Source organism: Drosophila subobscura, chromosome O (assembly GCF_008121235.1).
Source record: "Drosophila subobscura isolate 14011-0131.10 chromosome O, UCBerk_Dsub_1.0, whole genome shotgun sequence".
NCBI classification, from domain to species: Eukaryota; Metazoa; Arthropoda; class Insecta; order Diptera; family Drosophilidae; genus Drosophila; species Drosophila subobscura.
Window position 1 is genome coordinate 21237084 of NC_048533.1, and position 12197 is coordinate 21249280.

Below are 12197 nucleotides of genomic sequence, written 5' to 3' on the forward strand. Positions count from 1 at the left end.
ATAATTGCAGAGTAATTATCCTCAGAACAAGGTTATTTTTCTAGGTTATACTACCAAATATATTTACTATTTTTACCATAAACAATAGTGAATACATAATAGTGAAGTCCCCTACATATTTCCCTTGACTCTTCGCTTGACCAAGTACATATCCGATGCTAAATTTCAGCCAAATTTTGGTAGAAACCAATTTAAATCATTAAACATGGAATATTGCCTTTCGAAATTATTAATACTAATATTTCCAAACAGAAGACATTGCTTGTAGCTGTAAAAGCTCCCTGAGCTTATCTTTTAATGGTTAAACAATCGCATTGGAATTTCATCTAAAATATAAAAAGCCGTCGGCTCTGGTGTAGTAGAATTTTTACCGCTGAATACAGAACCACAAGCCATACAATTTCCACCCATAAACCGCTACGAAATTTCATTATCGCACTAACTAAACAATTACTAAGCAATAACTAAACAATTAGTAGTAACAAACAATATCCAAGCAATTTGTCTCAATTAAGTAAGACTGCACTTAATCAATATCCAGTGTAAGTCCATCCATCCATCCATCCATCCATCGAAAGAGATGGCTCCACGAAGCCAAATTAATTTCCAAATGTCTTCGAAATTATGCACATTTTTTATATAATTTCCCCTACTCGTGATATTGTTTCTCTTTTTTTGTCTTTCTCCCAAATTAATGGTTCGTTTTTCTTGCAGCAAATTAATTGCAAACGCTTGACAATTAAACGCGGGCTGCCTCCAGGGGAACGGCTCTCTGTTGGGTGCGGGTCATCGTCATTATGCTTAAGCGGGGGGTGGTGGGAAGGGTGGTTCCGGGGAGCATAGACGACAGCTCTCTGGATCTGACTCTGCCACGGCCTCTGCCATGGCCTCTGTTGGCTTTTGGAGTTGTGAAAACTTTGCAGCGACGACGACTAAAATACTAAATACAGTCTCGTTACAAGCTGAGGAGCGTCGCTATTGTTGTCTCGCTCTTGCACGGCGGCCACATGATGAACGCCATAATTACCGTTACGTATACTCCACCATTGCTATTTTTTTGTTGCTGTAGCCGATTGGTGCTGAACAGGCCGGCAAGAGCGAGATAGTGAATCAGGCCAACCGACTCACTCTAACACACGCGGCTAATGGGAAACTGGTTCTCTCGCAAAGAGAAGGAAAGAGTGAGAGAGAAACGACGTCGACGCTGCCGCTTGTTGTGCAGTTATGATTTGATTGCCGAGGCCGCGCCGTGCTGGGTTGTTGTTTAACCACCGACAAACGAGACACGAAACGAACGACGCGACGCAACGAAGAGACGAGAGAGCCAGAGAGATGCTAAAGAGACGCTGAGCAACAGAGCGAGACAGCACGCACACAGAGCGCGAGAGACGCAGGGCGGCAGAGCGAGAGAGACCGAAAGAGAGCGTGTCAGTGCGGAGCGGAGCGAAGCGGGCAGCAAAAGAACTGAAGAAATATCGACGTGTCTAGTTAGCGAACCAATCTTCAAATCTATTTCGAACGTCGAGTTGAGAGGTCCTCCTATTGGATCAGCGTCGTCGTCGTTTGCCCTCGTTAATCGTCTATCGCTCACCCGCCTGACACCCAGAGACTCACAGAGATAAATCGAGATACGTCCCGTGCCGTGCAGTTCGAAAGTAAACGCCAAGTGTAGCAATCGAATCAGTGTGCAATCAGATCAGTCGCTTCTGGCACCTGCAAGAAGGAGACACAGTTTAGTGCTTTGAGCGATACCAAAGTGACAAGTAATACCCGCCAGACCGTAGCTTAGATGCTCTGTCCTCCAACCATGCGCCCGGCCAGCCCCGCCGAATCGGAGATCTCCGTCGGAGGAGCTCCCAGTCCGCTGCCCACGCAGCTGCAGCACCAGCACCAGCATCATCCGCATGCCCTCCACCACCAGCTGCACCATCCGCGTGCCAGCACCATCGACTTGCTGCAGCAGCAGCAGTTCCTCATGCAACATCATGCCGCCGCCGCAGCAGCGGCTGCCGCTGGACTCACACGCGGTGCCGTCGGCAGTCTGCCGGAGGACTACTTTCAGCCGCTGAAGCGTTTGCGCATGTCCTCCTCCTCGTCGGAGCCGCGGGAGCACACGCCCAGTCCACCAGCCCTGGCTCCGGCACCCACTGCCGCCGAGTGCCAGCCACAGACCACCACCAAGTCGGCCATCGAGGGTGTCAAGAGCTTTTCCATTGCCGACATTTTGGGGCACTCGCAGAAGCAGCGCTCGGAGTCGGTGTCGCCACCGCCGGCTGCCACACTGCTGGCCCCACCTGCCAACCGGCCATCCTCTGGCCTCCTCCAGCCACGCACCGAGCCCTTGGATGCCCACCATGCGGCGGCGGCAGCCATGCTCCTGCCCGGAGCACAGATTGTACGCCCCTGGGATCACCTGCTCGGCCCCATGCCCGTGCGCCCCTTCATTCCCTCGGCCCTGCTCCACTACGAGCAGCGCCTGGCCCTGGACTACCACCGCCAGCTGCAGGAGCACTTCAACGCCCAGGCCCAGCTGCTGCGCCACATGGGCATGGACATCATTCCCTCGGAGAGCGGCTCGGACCGCTCCAGCTCCGCGGCCAGCGATTGCTGCTCTCCGGAGATTTCCCGCGACTCGGCCGCTGCTGCTGCCGCCGCTGCTGCCCGCCACAGCCACAGTCCGCAGTCCTCTGCTCAGGTGGCAGCCGAACGTGAGCGCCACCATTCAGCTGGATCGGCAAGCGCCTCCAGTCCGTCACAGAACAGCAGTGGAACGGGAGGCGCATCCAGTGGAGGCAACGCTGCTGCAGTCGCTGCTGCCAAGGCCAAGGCCAATGGCACACCGCTGGACGCACTGTTCCAGATGACCACCAAGGATTTCGATGAGTCCCAAGGTAGGTCCACAATTGCCATACGTATTAATATTAATATTAGGTTCTGTCTGTCTGTCTGCGATTGACAAATGTCTCAATTATCGAAATGAATTTATGCGATTCTTAATTAGAACAAAAAGCCTTCAGTTTGTTCTCGTATCGCGATATCGAAATTCCAGCTGAATATTTAGCTTATTACTGGATGATGTTTGCCATTTATCAAGCAGCAAATTCATTCGTATTTCGTTTAATTGAAATAAACGGCCAGCCGATCGCCTTTCCCCACGTCTCCGGTCAATCGATCTGAGTGGGGTCTTTTGATATGTAAATTCCCCTAACCGATTCGATTTTGGGCTTTTAATTAATTAGCAGCATGCGCCACAGACAGAAACAAATTGCTGGAGGAAAGGGGAGAGCTTTATAAGAATTGTGTGGAAAAATTGAAGAGAACTTTCTCGAACTCTAGCACACATTTCAATAGAGAAAGCAATTTCGAACACAATTCATTTACTGCCTGGAATTACTGAAATGAAGTCACAGTTCAAGTTTGACACTAATTCGAGTGCATTTAGTGGGCGTTTTAAGCATCTACTGTCTCTCGCACACACCCCCCAATGCAGCCCCTGTAGGGGGCTAGCCAGTGATTTCATGGCAATTAATGTTTAATAGTTTCAACTGTCCGCATTAGTACTTACTCGCAGTGTCGTGTATTCTGCAGCGATTAGCAACAAATTTTCCAGCGCCCCAGCGTGTGCATTACCTAATCGCGTTTGCTATTTGTTGCTATATTCCTCATTGAACAATTAACATGCCGTTTCCATTTGTTGCTACTCAAAACTAATGGCCGACAAACTCTGGCCCCCAGTCTCAGCTAGCAGCTGAGTCTCGGTCGTAAACATGTTTTAAAATACAGAAAGAGCGATTAGCGGCGACACCCGGTTGTTGTATAAGTCTCTGGGCTGGCTGTCTCTTCTCTCCCAGCATTAAGAAGACAAAATATAAATATTACTGTTTATCAAATATTGTATAACACAAAGACGAAATATTTACGATGAACAGATATGAGTTTGGGGAGTTGTCGTTAGTCAATCAGCGGAGTGGGAGGAGGAGCAGCCAGTTGCAGTTGCAACGGAAATCCCATAAATATGCGCGAGTGCACATTAATATCTTTGGCACTCACTAAAGATAGTTCCTGCCTCCCACTTCTCTACGAATCTTTGTGCATGTAATGACCCTTGACCTGCCCAGACAACTTGTCGCCTTGGGTGCCAACTGGAGTTCCCAGTACTAGCGCCAAAATTAATACATAAAACCATCCCAGAGGCCAACTGTTGCCGTAGATTCCAGGGAAATCGATCAGATTTCGAGCTGAAGCATAACCATATTTGAACATATTGAGCCCGGGCACCCATGACAAATGTGACCAAAACAAAACTCCCCCTAACTAAGGCAATAATTTACGAGTATTTGTGCGCTGTAAGTGGACACCTGAGAGGGCAGAGGGACGGAGAAAGGATACCCAAGTGGCCTGGCCTGCCCTGCACATTTCTCTTTCCTTGCTGTAAAGATAAGTCAGGGAAATTACTTAATGAGTCTCTGATAAAAACAAAAACAGAGAAAGAGAAAGAGTGTGGAGAGTGGAGAGAGCGGTGAAGAGGCGTGCAGGCAGTCAAGTGCCTAATGGGTTTTGGGTTACAAAACGCTCACAAGATAACGAATGGCCAAATTATGCGTTTGCATTCCGAATAACCCAGACAACACTCATACACTCACACGCACACCCGTATTCATATTCATATGGCATTCATTTTAGAGTCTGAAGCTGACGCTGGCGGGCATTTAATTAGTTTTTAATGTTGATCTAGTTTGTTTGACAAGCAATCGGAATGGGTGTGAAACCATCGGATGTCGAACCGGTCTTGGCCAATATTCAATAAATACAAATATTTATGCCGATGTTCGTTGGAGGCCTGCAGCTTTGATTGGGGCCGCTCCTGGTCGAGACTTTGTATCTGCGAACCAGGAAATGTTATGCAAGTTTCGAACAGACAGATTCGAGCTGAATGCATTTTAAGTATGGGCCAGTGGCTCATTAATCAGCGTACTGTGTGGCACTTAAAACTGATTTGTAGGTGTCAATAATTATTATAAATCACACGGCAAACGAGACAAATGAGCAACGCTCCACAGATTGCATAAGACTCGGCCAGGTGAAGTCATTAGATTCGCACACTCAATGAACGCCCACAATTCGCGCAATCAATCAACTTGCAAATTATACGGCTCGGAGTCGCTGAGGTGTCCGGTCTGTGGGAAAGCGGAATGGCAATTGCCATTCCAATTGCATTATTAAAATGTATCAATCGCTTGGCATTTAAATTAACGCTTGGCCCTGCCCGAGCCCCGTCCGGCAATTAAAACTTAAGGCGAAAGCCGCTTGTTAGCAGCAGCAGTCGGGGGGCAACCGGTTTGGCAAATGCCAACTACAACACCAACTCTAAGTCGACTTCAACTAACCATCTCTCTCTCTCTCTCTCTCGCTCTCTTGCAGACAAATCCCATTTGGACATCTTCTCGAACCGGCCGCAGCCCAAGAAGAAACGCAAGTCCCGCACTGCCTTCACCAATCATCAGATCTTTGAGCTGGAGAAGCGTTTCCTCTACCAGAAGTATCTCTCGCCAGCCGATCGTGATGAGATTGCCGCCTCGCTGGGACTGTCCAATGCCCAGGTCATCACCTGGTTCCAGAATCGACGCGCCAAGCAGAAGCGCGACATTGAGGAGCTGAAGAAGGACTTTGACAGCGTAAAGGTCTTCTCCGCACACAAATCCTTCCTGGAGAACGTCAACGATCTGAGCATTCTCAAGAAGAAGCCCATGCACGAGGCGGATATGGTGGGACTGGCTGCAGCTGCTGCCGCGGCGGGCATGGTGACGGTTCAGGTGCCGGGATCGTCTGCCTCGGCCATGGGCGGTGCACCACCCAAATGAAGGCGCGGCCTGGTGCGCATAGAACCGCATATGCAACCTGATAAATGGTACAGAAAGTGAGCAACGAGGAGTCGAGTATTTTGTTTAATTTTGAGTCGAGTGCGAGGGTCGACCCAGCACTGGGCTTAGGCCAACAGGAAGTGCAAGGACAACCTGACACTCTTCCGCGGCCGAATACAAAGGGCAAAGGCAACGTGTAAGGCCAGCCAGCAGCTGAGAGAGCGCCACAGAGTAACTCAGCCAGGAACAAGGTTACTGTTGGCCAGCCAGAATCAGCACCACAGCCAGGAGCAGGGCCAGTCTGCAGCACCGAGCCAAAGCTCATCCACACACCACACCGATAAGAACACACAACCAAAAGGCTCTTTTCAGAGCCACCAAACTGTGGGCCAAAGAGCATTTAAAATTTCTACAGTCTCCCGCCCAATTAGCGTTGAAAGGTTGAAATCTGTTTTACTCCAATTAATATTTTTCAGCAAGAAAAAACAACACAAAAATCGAAGCACAAAAGACCACAAATTGTTGTCAATAAATTTGAACATATTTAAGCAAACAATGATCGAACCCCACCATTCCCCCCATTCCGTCTTTTGTCGGTGAGTTCAATTCTGAATTGAAATTCTCAAATTCCGAATTTGAATATTCTCTGCCGCCGAATCTGATCAGCTGCTTAATGATGTTGCTACGTATTTTGTTGGATCTCCGTCTCAGTATTGGGTTTTGAGAATCGGAATTCACAAAGCCTTAAAATAAAAGAAATCTTTTTTAATTTTTATTAATGATTATTTACAACCGTTATTCATAAATTAAAGCAAATTAATTATTAATTTAATCACTTGCCACAATCGAAAACGAGTCGAAGCGTAGCCTGTCTTCCCCGTCTTTGCAGATTTGTGCACGGCGCCAATTTGCATATGAAATTTACTCGAAATTATTTCAATATTTATTAATTTTCGTGGCAATCATTTTCATAAATTCCCAACTGGAACGGCCGGCGGGGGAGCGAGCCGCGAAGAGCTGCTGCGGCTACCGTTTGCGGCAGAGTTCAAAGGTAAGCAGCATCGCCAGCGGCGCACACATTTTTCACTCCCGAACTGTGGACCGAGGATGACCTGCGAGCCCTCCTAAACTGAAGTGCGCCATCAATCTCGCGAGCTCTCCCCACACGATGCCCAAACGAACTCCGCTGAGCTGTGTCCAAGCCGGGCCAAGCCATCCGCTGATCGTTTGTTAATCATTTGAATAATCAAGCTATCAATTCCGCTGCTAATGATGCCGACCGATTGGAGAACTGGTCCAAGCCAGGCCAAGACAAACCGCTCGACCGATTGTCTCTCACAGTTCGTAAAGTAGCTCGGGAAACCTCTTCAATATGCATGAGATGCAGATCGAACATCCCGATCCGAAAACTTAGTTAAAAGCAATTTATTTTCATTTCCAAATGTGTGACAATGCAACGCATGTGCCGCGATAAAGAAAACTTAAAAGACACTCCACCGAAAAGGCCCCAAATCTAGTTCAGTTCCTCAGTCCCCGATCCCCGATCCCCGGGTGTTATTAATTCCCCTTTGAAAGTGCTGCGGCGAAAGTGGAAGAGCTAAGAGCACCATTTAATTGAAATTAAGTTGTACTCCAGTGCGAGTATCACAGGGAACACAAATTACTGGAGCCATTACCGGTGGCATTAGGTTTTAGTAGCTGAGAAAATTCGCCCAGCAAATCGGGCTAAAATGCGGCGACTCTAATTATGGGAAAATCTCTCAGCACTTCCGTGAAAACACACAGAAATGCGTAAATGTCGAAACCCATTAATCGAATCAACTAAAAATGACTAATGAACCAACCGCACGATCAGTGGAAGTGCCTCTACCTGGCCCCGAACCACGGCTTTAATGAGGCCAGCTGCTCGTCAAAATGTTGGTTTCTATGTGGTCATAATGTTCTCTTGTAATAGATTTAATTGAGTATTTAGATGGCAGATACTTACAGCTAAAAGTAACAGCAAAGAAAAAGAAATTTTGATTAAACTGCACTTGGAATGGGATGCTCCTTTTTATGTCCAAATTTAATTATTTTCTTATGTAGTTTTTAGGAAAATGTTCTGTGACATATAAGCACACAAAGTAGACTTCATATCCATCAAATAAAAGCATCAAAACATCACTGCAGCAGTGCAACAATTTCGCCAATGTTTTTGGGGTATCTGAAGCGCCTTCAACTTTGTCTGGGGTGACTGTTCCCGTTCCCGTTCCCGTACCCCTTCCCTTTCCCTTTGCCCAACTAAATGTTCTGTCTGCCCTGCTCAGCCATATTGTCAGCAATTACTCAACATTTCCCTCGTCAGAGGAGGACAGATCACACGATCAAGTGCTGGCTGCACACTCGCACACTCACAGGGACTCACACTCGTCGACCTACATCAAGTGGCAGTCGCAGTCGCAGTCAGAGATGGAGCTGCAGTCGGAGATGGAGTCAATGTTGAACTTACAGTTCCAGTTTAACTGGCGCCGCGTTGCCAAAAGATGAAAAGTTGCCCTCGCGGCGGTTACAAACGACTCCGTCTCCCCTCCACTTCCCATTCACTGCTGATTATGATAAATGCAAACAATTCAGCTTGGCACACAAATGCAATCAAAGGACTGCAATTTTACAACTTAGTTGTGAGAGGGAACCAAACCAGTTAAGAGAGAGGGCCACTAAGAGATCGAGACCCTCTCTGCTCGCTCTCTCTCTCTGTGCCGGATCGTGTCGCCCCCCAAGAGGCATCCGCAACTCGGTTCCTGGCCAATGCATTCGTGTGCGTGTGCATCTATGCAGCAGTTCTGCACTGCTATGTGTTTGTGTGTGTGTGTGCGATAGAGATATAAAAGCTAAATTGGTAACTCATACTTAATTTGTTGGCGGCACCTTTGAACACGCTTCCAATTAGCTTACAGCCGACACCTCGGGCTGTGTACCCCGACTGCCGCTCGGCCGCTCCGCCAGCCACGTTTTGGGCCACAGGATAATACCAAATGGAAATGATACAGCAGAAAAGCAGTACCCATGGACGAGCAGCCAGGCACTGAGAGCCGCAATATGTTTTTGCTTTATGTTCACTGATTTCTGTTTCATTCATCCAGCAAACTTGATCGTGATGCGGCAGATTTCGATCAAAGAATCCAAAACAAAAACACAAGAAAACAAAACCAAACAATACAACAACAAACACTACATACATTCACTTTCTGATTCATGAATGAAGTTTTATGATTCTCCCTCGGAAACGTTAATGAAGTTGTAAATTATGAGAAGCAACATTTAAATTTTCTTTCAAGAAGTTGGATCGGATCTAAATAAGCAGCGAAGAAGGGGCATATGCATATAAAACATATCTTTGATGTTCAAGCAAGGAAAATGAAAACACAACCGAAACAAACTAATAAAATTATGATTGAAATATTTAAACATTTACTTAGTGTTCAACATTCTTCGATTCGATGTTTTAGCAATTATTTCAAAGCCTGTTCCTGTCCTTTAATCCGTCGCAAGTATTCTCAAGCTTATCTCAAGACCTCCCCCAATGCTGAGGTAATAAATTCTCCAGCACTAATTTTCCTTTCGAGCTCCCACTCATTTTTTACAAAAACAAAAATGTTCCCAGTTAAATTTTGGAGCCGATATGGTAGTCCCGGTAGTTTTATCACGATAAGATCACACACAAAGAACCGCCAAGTCCATGCATATATTCCCTCAATTTCCATTCCATTCCTCCCTTCCCATCCAACACCAATCAGCCACTTAGCTCCAACTCGCGCAGAACACACACGTAGGCGCCTGCAGCGTGAGGTTCAGTGTCCATCAACCATCGTTGGATTTGGCCGGACACGTTCGCGGACAAAGTTCCAGCTCCGGCTGAGGGGCCACTTAATTCGTTTGATGGCAATGCGTTGACGCCAGTGCCAGTTGCTGTACCGCTACATCGGCGATAAGGGAACGCGTTTGGTCTCGTCAGAAATTGTGAAAATCGAAGGATTCACAGCTCCAACAAACAGAAAAGTGTTAATGGGTGTCACTTTAGTTGGACTCCCCGCACTAGTTCGACTCCACAGCACCCCTTTCCCCCACTGTTTGTCTCTGACATTAAGCTTCATCAGACATTCAACTCGATGCTGAATTAGCATACAAATTACACAGCACTCAAGAAATGCTTTTGGTTTGGGATTTTCTGTTTTCTCTGGCTCTCGACTCCACTCTGACCACAACAAAAAGCCGACAAAATTCGCCCCAAACGCTTCCAAGTGGCAAACGGCTACCGATTTTATTATTGATAATGTTTTGATTTATCACAAAGATATACAAATTGCCACTGCTTCGACTCCAACTCAGACTCCGACTCCAACTCCGACCGCGGGTCCATCCAGGCTGTACGATATCTTGCCCCAAGGCGCGGCACTTTGGTGTATCTTGTGGATAAACGTTAAGGTATTTCGTTTTGAGACCATAATTTTGTATGCGGTAGCCCCAAAGTTGTCGGCTGGTCGACTGTTCGCCTGGTGTTGGTGTCATTTTTTGGTTTTGCGGCTTCTTGGGAACCCTTAAGTTGACCGATCTCCGAGCTGGTCCTAATAGATGGATCGAATCCGATCCGTGTGACACAAAGTGTTCGTTTAGCAAAATTGTTTGCGACATTTTCGTGTCGCCTTTTGTGGTCAGAATCTGCATAATGAGTTGGCCAAAACGTTGACAGCTGTCCCAAGTGTCGAAGATGACTGCAAGATGTTGATGGTGATGATGAGGTGTGGGCCAGGCGGGAATCGCATCGGATCCGACTCAGCATCAGCCTGCAGTCATAAGCGGATTCGTCACAGATTCTCTCTTTTTTTTTGGGTGCAGCTGAGGTTCGTGCTGAGGTTGACGTTTGAGGTTGGAGTTGAAGGACTGCCACGATTGCTGCCTTCAAGCTGGCTTTAATTGGCATGCCTTTCGGATCGCATTGGGATGGCAGCCACAGACCCTGGGATTCATTCGACGTTGATAGTTGACAACTGCCAGGCCAGGCACAACTATCATCATCATCATCAGTGGCGGCGGCAACAGGAACAGGAACATGTTCGGGGTTCGGTGGTTCGGGGTTTCGGAGCATCAGCAAAACAAAAGGCGACATTAATGCATCGCCAGCAGCCACCTCGTACCCGCCGAAGGGGCGTGACAAATTTGACAACAACAGCAATGACTTTATTACCAAGTGACTCCCTGCTCTGGCTCTGACTTTGGCTCTGACTCTGGCTTCCTCCCTCCAGCAATCCAGTGACAATACGAGCCCTCTCTCCCATGAGCCCAGACCCGACCCCGGGGAATTGGATTGCCAGATGCAGATGTGTGCCTCTCAGTGAATTGTGCGTATTATTCCTATGTACGCTTGCCACAATAAACACTTTAGCTATTTATGAGGTTTTAATGAACACAGGGAAAGAGACTCTGCGCCGATCGCCATCTTGGGTGGACTAATGAAAGGATATAACCGCAGGGAGAGAGGGACGAAGGGCAGGGAGAGGGTACTGATATATATTTTTGGCTTATGAGTTTGCAGAATTAGAGGCGTGTCGAATGGCTCGAGTGGTTATGGATATGGATACGAGTGTCAGTCAGGAAGAATGGGAGTGGAAATGGCAACGGGAGTGAGCATGGGAATGGGCATCGGAGTGGATGGATGACTTTGGCTAGGGGCACAACCTAATTATGATTGACAGGGCGTGTCGCGTCTATTGAGGCGCCCAATTAAGAGTCATTTTGTAATTGATTTTGAATACGAATGTGAACACGATTCCTAGCCATTCAATTTAGAGATATTAGCACAGTCAACCCAAGAACGAGCAAAAATCGAGCCACAAACCGAGTCAGTCAAGTCTGTCAAGTGCAGGCACTAATCAAGCACCAACAACACGGCCATCTTGCAACCGAATCACAGGCAAAAGCTAACTGGAACTTGTACTATGCAAATGCCAAACGACATTGAAAGTGAAAATGAATAGAAACGAAGGCGCCAAATGTCGACGATGGAACCCCCTGCCGGCAAAGAAAATGTAATATAAAATATTCGTTTTACTTTACTGCGGAGATATGGAAACAAGTAAGATAAAATATGGATTTAATCTGCTAAAAGTAATTAGTGAAAGGGAAACAGAAGAAATAGATGTTGAATCGGAAGTTGCTGGAATCTAATAAAAAGGTGCAAAAATGTTATTTAAGCCTCTTAAAATAGACAAGACTTAGCCCAAGAAAATATTATCTAGCTGAACAAATACAAATTTGTCGTAATTAAATTCATGTAATTACTCGAAATATTTCTATAAT

At 46.9% G+C, this 12197-nt stretch overlaps 1 protein-coding gene across 1 annotated transcript; it reads left to right on the plus strand.

Moving 5' to 3' along the window:
* Nucleotides 1-1807: 1807 nt before the first annotated feature.
* On the plus strand, nt 1808-5921 carry LOC117899168 (homeobox protein engrailed-1). Its single transcript, XM_034809027.1, has 2 exons — nt 1808-2891; nt 5422-5921. Exons 1-2 carry the CDS (start codon nt 1808-1810, stop codon nt 5859-5861), a joined length of 1524 nt encoding a protein of 507 aa, XP_034664918.1. The 3' UTR covers nt 5862-5921.
* Nucleotides 5922-12197: the final 6276 nt, after the last annotated feature.